The sequence below is a fragment of the Eleutherodactylus coqui genome, chromosome 6 (assembly GCF_035609145.1).
Source record: "Eleutherodactylus coqui strain aEleCoq1 chromosome 6, aEleCoq1.hap1, whole genome shotgun sequence".
Taxonomy (NCBI): Eukaryota; Metazoa; Chordata; class Amphibia; order Anura; family Eleutherodactylidae; genus Eleutherodactylus; species Eleutherodactylus coqui.
The window spans coordinates 84,369,862-84,390,050 of NC_089842.1; the positions used below are offsets into that span (position 1 = coordinate 84,369,862).

A 20,189-nucleotide genomic window follows, 5' to 3' on the forward strand; every position below is an offset into this window, starting at 1 on the left:
TTTAGCATTGGAGTTTCCCTTTAACTTGATCCAATTGGGTCACCTAATGTAAAATCTATGACTTTGCTCTGGGAATGTTTGCAGAGATCTCTTGGCTGATAATAATTCTCTCTCGCTTTGAACAAAAATATTAATTACTGCCTTGGATGTTTTTTGCATATGTTACTCATCATCAGGGACAAAGGGAGTGGAAGAGCACGGGCGTTTCTAATGAATGATACAGGATGATGGCACAGGTATATATACTTCATTCTGTGCTGTGAATCAAGGCACAAAAAGGGGAGAACCCAGGATGGGTACACACATAATGGAGAGGTCCCTGCTACTAGGCTGCCTTGTGGCTTTGGTTATTCCAGGTAAGATTTAGTATTGTTCAGTTTGCAAAGAAAATAAAATGTATCTAGTAAATATTTAATTAATTAAATCCCAAATTAAAAGGATTCTGAATTATCGGATGGTCATAAACCTCTGTGTTGCAATGCAAATATATGCAAAACTCGATTATTTTACAGGGATACAGTATGCTATAAGCATGTGACAGATTAGCAAAATTCCTAGATTATTAGATTAAAGGATGTTCTTTGTATAAAATAATACCTTGTATTACCATGCAAATGTTAGCTCCATATGATTGTGCACGCTCAAATTAATGTTGGATTGAGATGTGCAGAAAATAAAAGCAAACACCGTGTTATGGCGATGCATAAGAAATACATTTACATTACATAGTATAGCTCTGTATACGTGTAGTAGATCTGAGTTTTCCTTTAAAGGGATATATCTCAAACTTTTAGAGCATGTCCACAAAATATGACCTAAAAGTCTGATAGGTTTGGGTCCCTCCTCTGAGACTTAAACCTATCTTCAGTTAGGGCCACCACCACCCCTGGCGATCTCGTGTGGGGTGGTCTGGAGGACAGAAATAGCCAAGCTTCCTGTGCTACGCTGTCTGCATAATTCCCGTAGAAGTCAATAGGTCTTATGCAAACAGCATACAGTGAGATACGCTGTTTCTGTCACTCGGAAGGTGCGGAAACAGCTTTTTGCAATACCCCATTGACTTCTATTGGAATTACAGAAACAGCATAGCTCAGCCAAGCTCAGCTATTTCCATCATCCTGGTTACCCAGCCACATCATAATCAGTGGTATTTTAATTTTTATCATGTTGGGGTGAGATGGGAAAGTCCCAGACAACCCCTTTAATCCAATCTTAAAGTCTGAAAAATCAACACAGTCCATGAACTGGGGCTGGGCTATTTCTGGGTAAAAAATATATAAAATTAACTTGCAAACTGATAATTGGAACTTCATTGGTTGTCCTGTACAGAACTTAGAGCTGGACTAAGTGGTTGATGCATTGGATAAATCCCAAGGATCTTGCAGCTTCGGGGACTCGCAAGATCCTTACTTCAAGTTGTCGGACTTGACTCCACTAATGGCTTTTCACATTTTAACAATTTTGTGTCTCCCATTAAGAGAGTTGTATAAATTGCAGCTATAGAAAATCATGGCTGCTTTCTCTTAAAAACGACGCCACACCTGTGCATGGGTTGTGTCAGGAATTGCAGGTCAGTTCCACTTAAGTGAATGGGGACTGAGTTGCAATGCTACATTCAACCCATGGGAAAATGTGGAGCTGTTTTTGAAAGAAAGCAGTCATGCTTTTCTAATTTTGGACAACCCCTTTCAGTGATTCCTGATGGTGGACTGAACCAATTCAGACAAGAAACTCCTTTTTTGGGATGATGAAAATAGATATGACAGAACTACAATTACAGCTTTGCACAACCTTCAAGTTTTATGGACCTGTAATGGAACACCCATAGACATCTAAGGTGCCCTATTACCTACTAAAGAGCATGAGGAGCTTTTCTCCATCAGACTCTGAGGCCTCCCTCACACAGGTGCTTTTTACCACGATTAGCGTGGCGTTTTCAGTGCTGCGCTAATCACGGTATAACGCTCCCATTGTTTTCAATGGACCCTAGCAAACATCCATTCGATCCTTTCCAGCGCCGCGACTTTGAAGCGGAGTCTGTTCTATTTTTGACATTTATCCATGATGAGGTGTGCTAAACTACGCTGTTGGCGACAGGGAGCTACAGCCAAAAGTGAAAGTAAAGTCTCGGCAAAGCGCCGCAACTGAAATCGTGGCGCTTTCCCGAACACCTGTGTGAGGGAGGCCTGAGTCCAACAGAAAGAAATTGTGGTATGATCCATTGGATGCCGTATTATGGAGGTATTTTACCCATGAAGCATTGCTCCTCCATGATAATATCTCTTTTATATGGTACCAAACAGAAGCACACAGGCTCCCTACAGGCATAAGGGCTATAGACAATTCATTGGTTTGATTTTGTACAATGCATAAGTATAGGCGTTGCAAAAGTAGCATTAACAAACAGGTTCTGCTACCTTGGGGGGTCCTAAGGCCCCCCTAACATGTATGAAGATACCAGCATTATAAATGCATATGGCTAGCGAAGTGGCTATTACAGATTTTGTCATACTTCAAACTTGGCCCTATTACATCTGTGTAGTATCGTATATACATCGGGCTTGCAGATAGATATAAGTAATCGAATTGCTAATTATCTGTATAAATTAAAGCTTGTGGCTTCTACATATTGAGCAGGATGAGAAAATACATGTCTTAATGTATTTATATATGTATCATTAATGAATATTTAATGAAGTTAGACTTTATGGGCGGGGGTGAGAAATCTTTGGGTGTAAGACTGAGTGGGAGGTGGTTGGGAGGCATCATGAAATAAGAAAGATCATTTTCATTCCTTAAACTGAAGCAAGAGAAAGTGCTGATCATCTGGGGCTGTAATTACTGTTATTACGAGGCCTGTGCCTGGGCTGGGTGTATTTTATACTAACGACAGATGTGTGATAACGCAACCACACCTTGTATGGAGAAATGTGCTTCCAGCGTGATGCAATAATTGCTTGTTACGCTGAGACATGACAGTCAGCTACAATATATATTGATGATCTGGCCTTCTATCAGCACCTCGAAGGATGGTAGTTGAAGAAATTGTCCATTTTGGACATCCCATGTCATCATACAGGTCCCAGAGTAATAATCTATTAGGGAAGGGTAAAGGGAAACTCAGACGCTGTGTAATAATATGTTATTACTAGGTAAGCTACTAGTCTGTAAAAGTTTCATTTTCCAAAGTAGTCACGTTTTCTGCAATACTGACTCTACAAGGTCAAGAACCGACTATCCTGTGAATCAGAGAAAGAAAATCTATGGGGAGCCCAAGTAGTCAATAGGATGGTTAAAGAAACAGTACAATGTTGGCATCCCAACAAAAAGCTCGTTGTATCTCAGCTCCCTGGGTTCCCCCTAAAATCGTTGATTTTGAGTGGAGGTAAGCCCAATTTACACGCAAAGATGATCTCTCAAAATTCGTTCAAAAGATAGGGAGAATCACAGTTTGAGTGATCATTTCGAATAAGCTGCTAATGGGCACTAATGCCCATTAGTAGCTTAGTAGTTTCCCTTGCATGTAAATAAGCCTCCCTTTGCTGTATGCAGAAAACAGGAGGTGGTCTGTTATCTGCATACAGTCTCTTTGTTCTGCCTTGGGACTGCAGCTGAAAGCAATGTTATCAGTGCTCCCGTGGAGAATCACAGCGTGCGGTCCCTGCTATCAGCTGCCGGGCCGACCGATGGATTTTGGCTGAAAAGCTAATGATGGTAGCATTTAAATGCAACAATTATCGCTCAAAAGACATCATGCAACTATTGGCAGCCGCTGCTGGACGGAATCTCAGCTGCACGTGGTTTTTGTTATGTAGCAACGTACCCTAAATAGGTTTTCTCATTACTTTAACCCCTTTTTGAAACCAAGCCAGCTAAGTGATGAGCCTTTCTGCAGGAAGATGTGGGAAACTGTCAGCAGCCAGTGCAGGGAAAAGGTAGCATCACATTCCGGTAAGAGTGCCTGCACACGAGCGGAAATCCTGCCGCGGAATTTCCGCCGCTGAAAGCTGCCATAGGATTGCGTTAACAAACAAATCGCGGCATGCTCTATTTCTGTGCAGGGCTCACAGAGCGCCGCACAGAAACGTCACTGCCTGGCCGCCTGCTCCGGTCTGCGCATGCGCCGACTGCCCGGCAAGCCAGCACATCAAACAACAGGAGCCGCAAGCGCGGGTGAGTACGCGCCACTCTCTGCAGGCGCTCGGGCCGGGTCCCGCGGCGAGAATCCTCGCAGCCGGATCCGACCCGCCCGTCTGCAGGCGGCCTAATAGAACCATTTTTAAAAATAGCATAATGGGTCATTTAGTTATTGCAAAATCATGGTGCATTTTATACATTATTAGGGTGCATTCCCACGAACGTATATCGGCTCGGTTTTCACGCCGGGCCGATATACGTTGTCCTCGTGTGCAGGGGGGGAGGATGGAAGAGCCAGGAGCAGGAACTGAGCTCCCGCCCCCTCTCTGCCTCCTCTCCGCCCCTCTGCACTATTTGCAATGGGAAGAGGTGGGGCGGGGGTGGTGCTAATTCTCTGAACTTAGCCCCACCCCCGCCCCACCTCCTTTCATTGCAAATAGTGCAGAGGGGCGGAGAGGAGGCAGAGAGGGGGCGGGAGCTCAGTTCCTGCTCCTGGCTCTTCCATCCTCCCCCCCCCCCCTGCAGATGAGGACGACGTATATCGGCTTGGCGTGAAAACCTAGCCGATATACGTTCGTGGGAATGCAGCCTAAGGGCGCCCACCCACTTGCGATTTTTTTTCCTTTGCGTTTTTTCTGAAGAGCAATTAGGATAGAATGTGTTCCTGTCCACTTGCGTTTTTTTTTTTCGGTCCGTTGCAATTTTTAACATAGGAACTGTCAGTTGCATATGTGTCCTTATTTTTCTCTTAATGCACCCATGAATGTCAATAGAAATTAACGGAAAAGGCGCGAAAAAGCCGCGGAAATGCCGCTAAAAACGCAGCGGAAAATGCGCCAAAAACGCACGGAAAATGCTGCGTTTTTAACGCACGAAACTCACAAACGCCGGTGGGTAGGCGCCCTCACAGCGCAATTTTGAGTGCAGTTGCTCTCTAATTATGGATGACTTTAATCAATATTGACAGAGGCAGGGCTGCAACTGCCCCTTTATACTTATGCAGATAAGATCTACCACTGTTTGATGACAAACAATGAAGATCATTATTCTATTACATAAAACTCATTCAGTGTAATTAAAATAACTCACCTGTAAGAACATATAATAGTACCAACAAATTAGATACTAATTATATATTCTTCCCTGCATTTATGAGCTCTCTGTAAATAAACCCTATAAACCTTAAAAGAGAATTATGGCACTGCCCTCCGAAATCTGGAGCAAGCTGGAGAGCTTATTGTTATATATATACACATCCTGTAACTGACATGTTGCGAATTCAATAATAAGTGAAGTAAAAGATACCCTGTTGCATAGATTGCATATATCTCCACACCCCACCTCTTCCTGTGAATTACAGTGGTTGCTCAATGTAGTTTTTGGCCACGTAATTTTTACAGGCAAAACACATTTTTTTTTACAAGTATGACCTGTAGATACTGCTTGGCCATTGGCCGCATTGCAAAACTACAGCAATAATCATAAAACCACAAGTGGTTTTAAACAGCTTTTGACGTATTTTTGACTGTGTAGTTGAAAAAGTCTTATGCAAATGTGCCCTCAGTATGTATGAGCTTTGCACACTGCACTTGGCAAATTGATAATAACATTAGATACTACTGCAGTAAAAAGTAGGGACCCTCTTAGACAGTCTGAAAAGTCATTCAGAATCCCATGAAAAACTGAATAATTTTTGTTCTGTTAAATTCATGTGCCAACTGAATGACGAATGATAATTCATTCTCTTATCGATCGTCGTTAAGGTAATGCAGGCAGAAAAACTTAACAACTGTCAACTTGTGTGAACAGGCAGTCGTTCAGCTATGAATGACTTCCTGTTTATTGTGAATGTAGGCGGGCGAACCAGAACAATCCTCATCCCGCGCCGCCTCCATTCTCTCAAAGCACAGGAACAATCATTGCTGGGATGGCCTATCGGGCATCTGGAAGTGTGGATTTCACAGGGTACTTTGCCCATTAACCCCTTAGAACCAAAGCCCATTTGTGCATTAATGACCAACCACTTTTTCTTTTGTTTTCGTTATTGAATTCCAGCAGCCACAACTTTTTATTTTTCTGTTAACATAGCCGTAAGAGGGCTTTTTTTTCCAGGACATGCTGTATCTTTAAGGCCTCCTTCATGTGGGCGACAAAGTCGGGAGATTTTGTTGCGTTTCTACAATGCTACTAATCACATGTATGTTAAGCCCATGCTTTTCAATGGGTTAATTCACACATTCAATGTTTTGTAGCATGCGACATCCCGACACAAAAACTTGCGAGTCCTGCGATATGTACTCGACTCATAAGGTTTTGTAGCCCATGTTTCCCCATGGAGCCTTCCTCTCTGTTGCATTGCATTGCACGAAAACACGATTTTCGTTCGGTGAGATGCAACTTTGACAGTAGAAAATAGCAATGACCTAAGCCCTGGGTGCATGAAAATTTTTTTTAAAAGTATACATCACCTTTAAAGTGCCGTTATCTGTGGTGCGTCTACCCCCTGGGTCCCCAGCAATATTGTTTTTTTTGCAGGATAAGCTCTTGTCTTCATTTATCCCAATTTTGGGAACATACAACATTTTGATCATTTGTTATTCAATTTTTTTTCAAAGGGAAGATTATTAAAATTTGCAATCAATTTTGGCATGTTTTTTATTTTTAACGGCATTCACCATGCAGTGTAAGGGCTTATTTTGATGTGCGTATATTGACTGGGTTTTTATGCCCAGCTGATATACGCTGCCCCTCTCTGCAGCAGGACGAGGCAGGCCGGGCCGGGAGCAGTGCACTGAGCTCCCACCCCCTGTCTGCCCCTCACCTCCGTTTGCAATGTGAGGGGCAGGATGAGGGCGGAGCTAAGTCCCGCCCCATACTGTCCCCTCCCATTGAAAATAGTGGTGAGTGGCAGAGAAAGGGCAGAGAAAGGGCAGAGAGGGGGCGGGAGCTCAGTGCACTGCTCCTGGCCTGGCCCACCTCCAGCCCCTGGAAGAGAGAAACAGCGTATATTGGCCAGGTTTTCACACGATATACGCACATCGGAATAAGCCCTAAATAATATGTTAAATTGATTCTGTGGGTCAGTATGATTACGTTGAAATGTTATGTAGTTTATTTTTTTTTACTTTTTCAATAAAAAAATGCATTTTTTTATTGCTACATTCAAAGCCCTAACATTTTTATGTAGCATGTAAAGGGTTAAACAGCTAGAATTGACAGCCGAACACCGGCTTCCTCTGTCATGGGAGACCCATGCTGGTATTCTGATGAAGTGCCATAAAAAGGCACATGCATCAGAATAAAACCCCTTAATGACTACCATCAAAAGGCCTATGGGCTGTTGTTAAATAGAGGCAAACAAAGCTTATTTGCAGCTACATGAAACATTTGGTGGAGGTGATTGCTGTTTAAAGGGGGATCCACAGGTTAATAACCCATTCCAATTCACTGTCTGACGTCTTTCAACATTCTGATAGAAGCTTATACAGCTCCAATGTCGGAAGACGTCCGTCAGGGTATTCTTACTGCATATTACTGGTCACTCTGTTGTCGAGGCCTCTCCGGCATTTTACATACGGCAGTACTGGCTTTAGCCAGCAGATGGCGCCATTGTATAATGGTAGAAAGAGTGAGCCCCCTAGGAAAACCCTGAATCCAAAATTGGATTGCAATGGGGTTAAATTACTTTTTCTCTCTGCACAGTGGATAGTTACTCAGTGTGCCCAATAAGAGACATGAGCGGAACAACTGCTTGTGCACTATTAGTTTAGCTAGATTGTGTTTGTCTATAATTGTGACTTAGATAACAATCAGACCTCATTTTATTAGTAATCAATGCAGAAATCCAGGTAATTCCAAAGGATTCACTTACTTTTTCTTGCATCTGTAAATGAATGCCTGGAACAGAGGGCTACCTATGCTATCCAGGATTGGATTGACCCCTCTTGGCACTTGTAACTTGAAAGACTTCTGTAACTTGGAAGCTGTAACTTCTTTCTGGATTGAAAAATATAAATCATTATGGAAAGGGGCTGAAGCACACTGCTGAGTGATCCAAGCCTTTACTTTACAGGCATTTATGGGGGTCATAAAAAGTCAGAGACTGCCTTTACTGTTATCTTCTGACACTATGATAGCAATGGAAAATTCCTTTAAGTGTGTCAGATAATTGTGATAAAGTATATTAACAACCTGATATCTAATATAAATGTAGCACAAATGTGAACGTTATGGATACAATTATGTGACTTTATGCTCCAAACTACAAAATTATTTTCTGTTTTTCTTTTTTAGCCAATTCCTTGAAGTGTCACTCATGTGTAGGTAATGATAATGACTGCAATCCAACAGAAGTAACATGTCCTGGAGAGAATGACAAGTGCTCCACCACTGCCATGTACATAGACTCCTGTAAGTAGCCCTTTTTCATTCTTGTTTTGTTGTAGCACTAGAAGTTTGGGTTTCCCTAGTTTATATGGACTATTGGACATATTTTAGCACAATACTTTTCAAACAAAGTGAGCCTTAACATAGGCTTTTAAATATGATATGAAAAATACAATGCTCCCCCAACCATGCCTCAGAATAGAGCATTGATTTCATTTACTGGCCTATAGAGGATCTTCCTTCTGTGTACATTGTCACATTGCTGGGTAATACACGTTTTTGAGTTGCCATGAGGTGTGGAAGAAAAGGAATTTAGCTTCCTGGAGCTACATGTGATATTTAGGCATAAGAGATAATAAATGATAATAAGCCCAACATTTAGTTTAGGTAAGTGTAAATTTCTATTCTTCATTATGGTGGATAAGCAATATAACTTTTTCCTTTTTCTGAAGTTCCTTGTAAGGTGCGGAAAATTTTCAAGGGCTGCATTAACTCAACTGCAACCACCAGGAAGCTATCATTATCTCCAAATGAAATGACCACCATATCCCTGCAGCAGGAAATGTGTGACTCAGATTTCTGTAACACGCAAGTAGTCCAAGGTACAGTACAGTTTCAGGTCATGTTCTTTGTCTTTGTTTGGGGGATAGAGGTCATCAAGTACCAAAGGGTATTGGTAGATGAATGGAGATGAATCAGTTGTCAGCTTTAGGTGGGGGGGTCACCACTGTGCCTAATTTTGTCAACATGCAGTGGATGGTTGACCATTCAGCCACCTGCTACATTATGGGCATCAGCAAGGTTTTATTTTGTTACAATGGGTTCAACCTATCAGGATGTTTGCCTAAATTAAGTCAAACCTCAAAATTATAGAGACCACATTTGATTCAATCATTCTAGAAAGCTTGTAGTCTAAATTAGTACTCATAAATCCTGAGATTCTCCTAGATGCTTATATAGGTAGTTAGACGAAGACTGACTTTGATCATTGTGTACTTATTTTCAGATCCTGCCGCAAATGCAAATGATCTCTACTGTTACTCCTGTATATCTCCTGGTGCCAGCTGCAACAGTGACAGCATGAACAAATTAGGATGCTTGGGAGAACAGAAAATATGTGTAGACATGAAAGTCATGGGTTCCTTTGGTGAGTACCTCAGGTTGGCAGTGGAAAGGGTTGTGTATGATATGCATAGACAGCTAAAATATATCTCCACTGTACTTTTGTTCTGCTCTGCTAAACTGCCTCCCCCTTCCCTCCCCTCTCCACCCTGTGCTAGCTGAAGGCAATGGGAGGGGGCAGGATGGGTGGGAGCAAGTATGCTAATCTCCTGCCCCATCCCACCCACTCCCTTGGCAAGCAACAAGCAAGGGGTGGAGAGGAGGAGCAAGTTTAGCAGAGCTGTTGCTAAACTCCCTCCCACTTCCCTTTCCCGGCAGCCTGAATCATAGGCTCCCATAGGAGTCTATGTGACCGACTGGCATATTCCAGCCGGAAGATAGGACAAGACCTATCTTTTCCGGCCGGTGTAAAAGTGGCTGGCCAGATTGCGCTGGCCAGATGAGTTTACGCACCGGACAATCGCTCATCTGAACGGATGCGTTGGAATCCAATCCATCAGATGGTCATGATTTTCGGCCAGCGTTTTATAACGGCAAAATTGCTATGATAAAACGCTAGTGTGAATAAAGCCTTTTGGTGAAATACTGCAATCTTTTTGGTAGTAGGGAATTTTCATAATTAAATAACACTTTTAACTGTGTCAACGGAAATTATCATAGTGGTGGTCCTCACATTATTTGCAATACAATTTCACCACGAAATCTGCAGGATCACATTGATACATCACCCGGATTTTTATTTTTTCTTTATCTTCTTCCCTTATCTCTTCTGTTTATTCTTATCTCACAACAGGTGACATAGCAGATGTCAACATAAAAGGATGTGGACAAATTCCATCTTGTAAACAGAACCTGGTTTTCGCTAGTCAGACATCTTCTGTAACTGTCCAGTGCTGTGATGGAAACTTTTGCAACAGTGGCACAGGTAATGACTGGCATAAAACCTAAAACGTTACGGAATTTTACTGGTCAGTACTAATCAAGAAGTTAAACTTTATAGAGAATATATGGTATATTCTAGGAAGGCATTCCTGGACAAGGTCCCAAGTTAAGTATAGACCATCAGCATGGTTTAATGGCAGCTTATAGATGACTTGTAGACCTCAGTCTTCAGCCTTCGTGAAGTTGATATTTTTTCAGATCAAAGATGAAGGACAGCTTTAAGAGTCTTCAAATATATTCTCCAAACACCAACATTCTTAGAAAGTGGTTTTGAAAGTATAAGGAATGTTTTTATGGATTGTACTTCAGGTTACTACTAAAATTATTGATGTGTTGAGAATATGTAATGATCTCTTTCAGGGTCTTAGTTGAAGGGTCTTTTGTAGCAACTGAGATGAAATAGAAACTCCACAGTGGTGCAGGATTGTATTCGGTGTATCAAGTGTTGCCTTTTTGTCCATTTGCATGTTTTTGTTACGCTATGCATTGGGTATGGTTAACCAGCAAACTCTTTTAGGGCTTATGTACACGAGCGTATATCAGCCGCCGTTTTCATGGCCGGCCGATATACGCTACCATCTGAGCAGTCTTCCCCTTTCCCTCCCTTTCACCAGCTGTTTGCAATAGGAGGGGTAGGAGCTAAGCTTTGCCACACCTTCCCCTCCCATTGCTGACTGCGGACAAGGGACAGGAGCTTAGCTCCTCCCTGCCCCCTCCCATTGCAAACAGCCAGAGGGGAGGAGAGAGGCAGAGAGCCAGCGAGGGGGAGGGAAGGGGGAAGAGAGCTCAGATGGTAGCGTTAATATCGTCCGGCCGTGAAAACGGGGACGAATATATGCCCCTTTGAATAAGCCCTTAGACTGAGATTTTAGTTATTTATAATAGGACAACATAGAATAGACTATTAACAGAGATATTTACACCTCCTGATAAAGTTAGAAATCAAGTAGATGTTGAAACCAAGTGTCTATAGACATCATATTCTCAAAAGGTAGCAGAGTGGGCTTTTAAGGCATAACATCGACACTTGGAGATCATACAGCTCAGATAATAATACATCATTTCTTCTTTGCAGATTCTGTAACTGAGGATAAGACACCTAATGAAATACAATGCTACAGTTGCAATACACTTGATGGGGCAAGCTGCTCACCTGAAGAGGTAGTCAAAGCCCAATGTTATGGAGACCTAACCTCTTGTTTGGAAGTTGCAGGCACAAGCATGAAAGGTAACCAACTAATTCAGAGATTTAAACCTAATTTAAACCCAATCTGTCTGCACCTTCTAAAGACAGATGAAACATGCATTTCCAAAGTAACTTTGTTGACCTGTATGCAAATTACAATCAATCAGATGGGTGTGCCAGAATGTTCATGGTGGGCCAGTAGGAAAGTCAGTGGAAGACTTGTTAACTCCCTCAACATCGACCCTCTTTCTGCAAGCAAAGTGAGATCTTCTCCACATCATCACAGCGGCAGACAAAGTCTCTTGCGTGCAACGTAATGTCCGAGATCGGCATATGCACAGTAGGAGTGGGTGAATCTGCCCACAACAGGGACAAAACTATGGAGCATGCACTGGTCTCAATGTTATGCATGAGCTTTTGACTGCCACTGTGATGATGTGGAGAACATCTCCTGGTCACTTACTGTGAGTGTGTGTGGGGCGATGTCGGGGTAGTTAACAAGGCCTTCACAGACAATCCGACCAACCCACCATGAATGGTCTGGCCTGTCCAATGAACTTATTGCTCGTTATTTGCATATGTCATGGGAACGAGAAAAGTGTTCACTCTGCAGGCATGCATGTAACATGGGGGACTACAAAGTTACTTTGGAAATGAACATTTCACCTGTGTTTGGAGGTAGATAGATTACTGTGGGAAAAATGGTGACTGGTTTCCTTTAAGAGGAATCATTAAAATTTTACACTCCCAGGCTGTATGTGGGCTATCTTATGGCTGTTCTCACCTCAGTGTACAAGTGTCTTACACTGATATATTATATCATGCAAATAAAGGTAGAGCAAGGGTGTGAACTGGAAGAAAACATACAAGATTGATAGTTATGGAGATAGATGAGAAGGAAAACATTTCTGCATATACAGTATATATACAAGTTGGAGATTAGGTTAGACCAAGGAAAGCTCTCTAAACTGACTGACAATGATTTTAACCCTTCTTTACAGTAGTAATAGCAGCTCTTTGTGTGCTGAGAGAACTGTTACCTCTATTATATAGCACCATTTGTAAGCATTGTTTGAATCATCCAATACCATACTTTGATATCTAGTCATCTATTGCTTTGATTTTTTTCCAGATGGACGTCCTGTACCCTCCGTAATCAAAGGTTGTGCTACACCATCAATGTGTGACAGCTCTGTACTTCCAATGTTACAAAAATTGGGCACTGCAACCGTAAAGTGCTGCAACGGAAGTCTCTGCAACGACCAATTTTCAGAGAGCAGTCTCAAAGCCAGTGGTTATTTGCCCACAGGAAATGTTTCTCCAGAAACAGGTATCCAAAACTCACCTTCTTCTGGTCAAACTTCTAGACCAGTCAAATCAAGACATCCTGCTGATACTAAATATGGCAATAGTATCAAGCTCAAACCACCTTCAAATTATAAGAATTACAATGATCAAGGCATCAAAGGTCCTCCATGGAACAGTAATAGTAACAGTGGCTATCCCAAGCCCTCTTTATACGCCTACAATGAGTTTAGCAATACTGGTTCTATACATAACCCAAATTCAGTTAATGACTGTAATATCTTTTCACGTGTTGATCACACTGTAGGCAATAATGCTATATATGCTAACAGTGAAAGTCGCACAGTGCCCAGTCCTATTAATTATTCATCAGACAATCCAGGAGGATCAGCACTGGGTGGAGAAGGTATATCAGACACCACTACTAAAAGTAATCAGGACGTTCACGTTATTCCTCAAACACACACGACTTTGCCAGATTTTACCAGCTATGATGACAGCAATATTGTTCCCAACTCAAATTATGACAATAGTATGGACAACCCAAATAATAATGACTTTAACAGCTCTGAGAGCGTTGGCTTTACAGAAATAGTTATAGACTGGAACGAAAATCAGTTCAACTCCCCAACAGAGACACCAGATATTTCCACTGGTTATGATACTTCTGGTAATTCCGGGGGTGATAACAATACTTACAATCCAGATATCATTTCATCAGCTAATAACAATGAGACCAGTGGATACTCAATGAATATTGGCGGCTTTGCAAATGTTCCAGAAAATAATGGAACAGCTCAGAATTATATATCTACAACAACAAAGACCCAGAGTTCTAGTATTGAGCAGAATATTTCAGGATATGGCACTAATATTTACAATACAGGTGTTGCTAACAATAATGGTTCTGGAAATTATAATACCTCAACGGGAGATAACACTGCAGGAAGTGGAAGCAACTCTAGTCCAAGCACTGCTGGTATCTTTACCCCGAGTGAAAGTCACAATGTCTCCCACCCTACTAATTATTCATTAGGGCAAAACAATGTCACTGCATCCCCTCCAAGAGGATCAGGATATGGTGGAGAATATGTATCAAACTCCACCAACAGTAATGAATCCACCGTCCTGAATGCACCCACAGCAGTGCCAGATTTCACAAGTTATGTTGACAGCAATATTGTCCCTAACTCAAATTATGACAATAGTATGGACAACCCAAATAATGATGACTTGAACAGCTATATGAGTGCTGGCTTTACAGAAATAGTTATAGACTGGGATGATAATCAACTCAACTCCCCAACAGAGCCTTCAGATCTTTCCACTGATCATGATGCTATTGGTAATTATGGGGGTGTTGACACTGCTTACAATCCAGATATCATTTTAGCAGCTAATAACAATGAGACTAGCACAAACTCAATGAATATTGGCAGCTTTGAAAATGTTTCAGAAAGTAATGGCAAAGTTCAGAATTTGACATCCACAACAGCAAAGACCCACACTTCTAGTATTGGACATAATATTTCAGGATATGGCACTGCACCCCTTCCAGGAGGATCAGGGCTTAGTGGAGAAGGGGTATCAAACTCCACTAACTATAGCAACAGTAATGACACCACCGTCCTGAATGCGCCCACAGCAGTTCCAGATTTCACTAGTTATGTTGACAGCAATATTGTCCCTAACTCACATTATGACAATAGTATGGACAACCCAAATAACGATGACTTTAACAACTATATGAGTGCTGGCTTTACAGAAATAGTTATAGACTGGGAAGACAATCAATTGAACTCCCCAACAGAGGCTTCAGATCTTTCCACTGATCAGGATACTATTGGTAATTTTGGAGGTGATGACACTGCTTACAATCCAGATATCATTTTATCAGCTAATAACAATGAGACCAGTGGATACTCAATGAATATTGGCGGGTTTGCAAATGTTCCAGAAAGTAATGGCAAAGTTCAGAATTTTACATCGACAACAGGAAAGACCCACAGTTCTAGTATTGGACATAATATTTCAGGATATGGCATTGCACCCCCTCCAAGAGGATCAGGGCTTAGTGAAGAAGGGGTCTCAGATACCACTGGTAACAGTCACAATAACACCATCCCTAACGCACCCCTACCTTTGCCAGATTTTACCAGTTATGTTGACAGCAATGTTGTTCCTAACTCATATTATGACAATAGTATGAACAACCCAAATAGTAATGACTTTAGCAGCAATGGGAGTGCCAGCTTTACAGAAATAGTTGATAGTGTCCCGAATGAACAGCCACCTTTCCAAGATGTCACCAGTTATGTTGACAGCAATATTGACCCCAACTCATATTATGACAATAATATGAACAACTCAAATAATAATGACGCTAGCAGCTATATGAGTGTTGGCTTTGCAGAAGTAGATATAGACTGGTATGATGAGCAATCTGGTTCCCCAACAGTGGCACCAGACATTTCCAATGGTTATGATTCTGACAGCAATTCCGGGGTTGATAACACTGCTTACAATTCAAATATCATGTTATCAGCTACTAACAATGAGACCGATGCACACTCAGTAAACATTGGTAGCAATATTCCAGAAAATAATGGCAATATTCAAAATGTCACACCTACAACAAAGACCCGCAGATCTGACATTAAGCATCCCAGTTCAGGATTTGCCACTGATATTTATAGTACAAGTATTTCTAACAATAATGGTTCTGGAAATTATATCTCCTTATCAGGAAACAACACTGCAGGAAGAGAAAACAACTCTAGCGCTGGCACTTCTGAGTCCTCTTCATTTGGTGGGTACCATAATACTCCTGGAAGTAATGAATCCTCAACTACTTACACCAGCTCTGGAAACGGCCTTGAAATGACCAATGAATGGAACAGCAACAATAATTCTTCTAACCACAATATGGAAATGCCTATAGGGTATAGCAATATTCCCGGAGCTAACCACTCCTCGCCTTCTTATGATAGTGCTGGTAATATAACTGGAATTTCTAATCAATGGATCAGCAGTAATGACTCTAGTCAGTATATGGCAATACCTGGGGGGTACAACAATATCAATGGAAATAATGACTCCTCGATGTCAGATACTACTAATGGAAATGGAACTCCTAATCAATGGATTAGCAGTAATGACTCTAGTCAGTATATGGCAATACCTGGGGAGTACAACAATATCCATGGAAATAATGACTCCTCGATGTCAGATACTACTAATGGAAATGGAACTCCTAATCAATGGATTAGCAGTAATGACTCTAGTCAGTATATGGCAATACCTGGGGGGTACAACAATATCCATGGAAATAATGACTCCTCAATGTCATATACTGATAATGAGACTGGAATTTCTAATAATTGGAGCAACAGCAATAGTTCTAACCCTAATACGGCAGTGCTTGTGGGGTATGGCAATATTCCTGAAAACAATGCTTCAACAACTCATTACACTAGCTCTAGTAGTGAAAATGGCATGACCAACGAAGGGAGCAATAACTCTAACCCTATTATGTCAGTATCAGGGGGATATGCCAATATGCCTGAAAACAATGCTTCAACAACTCATTACACTAGCTCTAGTAGTGAAAATGGGATGACCAACGAAGGGAGCAATAACTCTAACCCTAATATGTCAGTATCAGGGGGATATGCCAATATGCCTGAAAACAATGCTTCAACAACTCATTACACTAGCTCTAGTAGTGAAAATGGGATGACCAACGAAGGGAGTAATAACTCTAACCCTAATATGTCAGTATCAGGGGGATATGCCAATATGCCTGAAAACAATGCTTCAACAACTCATTACACTAGCTCTAGTAGTGAAAATGGGATGACCAACGAAGGGAGCAATAACTCTAACCCTAATATGTCAGTATCAGGGGGATATGCCAATATGCCTGGAAACAATGTTTCAGCTACTAATCACACTAGTTCTGGTAGTGAAATGGGAATGGCCAATGAAGGGAACAATAGCTCGAACCCTAATGTATCAGTGCCAGGGGAATATGCCAATATGCCTGGAAACATTAACCACACATCATCTTATTCCAGTTCTGATAATGGGACTGGGATGACCAATGAATGGATCAACGGCAATAGTTCTCCACCAGGGGGAAACTATGGGTCCCCTAATGGCAACGGCAGTAATTATTTCTCAAATAACAGCACTGACTCCAATTCCATGCTGGAAAATAACGGATCCACTTATGGAAATGGAAGCAGCCTTGCTAATTCTTTGGGGAGCATGGGATCATATCTAAATAATATCTTTTCAGAGGCAAATGACAATGGGTCAAACTCCCATACTAGCTCTTGGCCAAATGAATTTATACCAGAAGGATCGAGCTCTAGTAATGAAACAGCATGGATATATGGTAGTAACAATGATCCAAATATGCTGCACAGCAATAACAACAATGGTTCTTTCAACATCTACAATGACATGCAAAGTTTGTTCTCAAAATTGAATGGCTCTATCCATGGTAATATCAGCAAAGATATCAATGAATGGATCCAGAATAATAGTTTTTTATCAAATCTAATGCATACTGGTATGAATCATAATGGTTCAGGTCCATCTGGCTACAATATGAATTCCCTCTATAATGGATCTCTCATTAATTATTTTAATAGTTTGAGCAGTTTTGGAAAGGACAACATAACTTCAATTTTCTCTGGTGGTAACAATGAGTCCTTCAATATTAGCAAATTGTTTAGTGGATGGTCCAACACTATAAATAATCCAAATTTGATGAACCCACATGGTTCATCTTATAGCAATATCCAGAACCCAAATCTTTTATCTTTAGCTTTTCCAAATAGTAATGGTTCTACCAACACTAATAACTATTTTGGGGAGGCAGGGTTCAATGGCCCACCAAGTAATACATACGGCGTGTCCTCAGAGGGTCATAATCAATTGTCCCCTGGTGAAAACAACAATTATGGAAGTAATATGGGCCATGAAAGTGTAAACAGCAGTAGTTATAACTCAAATATGATGATACCTGGAGTAGGTAGTGGTGGACCAACCTATGGTGGGGCCAGTGCAGATGGCAACAACAATGGCCACAACACAAATATGATGGGACATGACCAGAATGGACCCTATAATATATGGTCCAATAACAATATCTCACTTCCTGATAGAAGTACAAATGATTCAACCAGTGGTGGCGCTGGCAACGGTACTGGTGGCGCAAATGGTACTTTCAGTAGTGCCTCCTCTCTCTGGACACAATCTGGTAGCTTTGTGATCTTCTTGGCCATTGCTCTACTGGTACTGAACTGAACATAGATCTTAAAGCTGCCTTCACACTGGCAAGAAAATCGTGCATTTTTTGAGCGATGTGAGAGTGCGAGAAAATGCAGAATTATGAAACCACTGATTTTCAGTGGCTTCATTCCCATCTGCAATGTTTTTCTTATCATGTGATTTTGCGAGATTTGAAAATCGCAGCATGACATATCTTTCTGCGTTTTGCTTTTTTTTCTCGCCCATGTTTCCCTATGGAGCCTCTAATTTCTCGCATCGCAATACACGGCAGCGATGCAATGCGAGATTATTTTTCCGGAAAAAGCATCGCTGACGCTCAGACATCCCATGAGCGCATATATACGATATTGCTGCCATTTTCCCGTGGTGATATCGTGCTTGCCAGTGTGAAGGAACCCTAAATGCAGTGCAATTTTTCTGTGTTTTTATAAGTTATTATGTCTGCAGTATGTTCATTGTATGTACAGTATGTTCACATTTATTGTATGCTCTATTTTTGTTGGCTACCACTGTCGTTTTGAAGGATTTCTAGAATTTTTTATCTTCCAATTGGAAAATGCATATTTCCCTGAGTATAATATGAATATACAGTACATATTAAATTTGTTAAGTGTTGCATACTTCTCAAAACCCCAAAAAGCGACACATTCCTGTTGATATACCCTCATCAGCCTCCACGGGAATCACTTGAATGACCCACAGTCCACTTTCATGTTAAGCTTACAATCTTTATTCTGGAGTTAGACATCCAGACAGTCCTACTAAAAACTGTATGCGGCATGCAAAGAAGATTTCCAATAAAAAGTGCACAGATATAGAAGAGTTGAGTACGTCAAGGCAACTAAGCTGTGCTTGACCATAGAAAGACCAATTTGACTTTGCTTTATCTGCCTTTATGTTTCACATTGATTGAAACCTTAATACCTCAACCCAAGTTCATACATCATGTAAGACTGATGATAAGTTATGGATTCATGTAATACAACATGTGAATACATTTGACTTTTGAAATAAAATATGTAAATAATACAAAGAAATAACTTGATTTCTGTGATTGATTTCATGAGCAGGAAGGGTATGGTTTCTACTTAGGGAGAGCACCTAGTGTGGGGACTTATAAGGCCATCCATGCTCCTCTGGGAAATTTCTGTAAATGGAAGATGGAACAATGCCTCTGCAGCACCACCTATTGAAAGGCAGCATTCCTGTAAGCCAGTGTGAGAACTTTTAACACGTAATAGTGACTGGAAATGTAAGCCAGAGTCTTTTCTTAAGAAAAAATTAACTATACACAGACAGCTGTTTCGGGGTATTTGCTGCTCATCAGTGTGCAGGAGGTTTGCTGGCTTGCCTGAGTGATGTGGATAAGGAAGGGTATGGTTTCTCCATAGAGAGAGCACGTAGTGAAGAACATGTTTGGTCTAATAAGTTTCTTCACTAAGTGTTCTTCCTAAGGAGAAATCATACCCTTCCTGACCCACGTCAAAGACCTCTCACCCAGCCAAGCCATCACACCTACTGCACTCCAATGAAGGGCAATTATGCCAAAACAGCTGTCTGTGTATGGATTATTTTTTTTGTTCTGGAAAAGACCCTAACTTTAGCTTACATTCCCAGTGATTATTTTCCGAGCAGCAGACCCCTGTCCATCAACTACTGATAACCTATACACAGGATAGACTATCAGTTCAAAAGGACTGGAACACTCCTTTAACTACCTCTGCCCTCGCTTCTTCTCTCTATTGGTTATGAAGAAGAAGGATCAAAAAGAGTAGAGCGACACACATCCGGAGGAGCGGACTATAATTAG

General features: G+C 41.3%; 1 protein-coding gene across 1 annotated transcript; it reads left to right on the forward strand.

The window, feature by feature from the left end:
• The first annotated feature begins 206 nt into the window (after positions 1-206).
• LOC136632298 (putative uncharacterized protein DDB_G0282133) lies at positions 207-19,419 on the forward strand. Its single transcript, XM_066607079.1, has 7 exons — positions 207-356; positions 8,431-8,547; positions 8,976-9,125; positions 9,530-9,670; positions 10,439-10,570; positions 11,663-11,815; positions 12,906-19,419. The coding sequence occupies exons 1-7, from the start codon at positions 215-217 to the stop codon at positions 18,392-18,394; spliced, it is 6,324 nt and encodes a 2,107-aa protein (XP_066463176.1). The 5' UTR covers positions 207-214; the 3' UTR covers positions 18,395-19,419.
• The last annotated feature ends 770 nt before the right edge of the window (positions 19,420-20,189 follow it).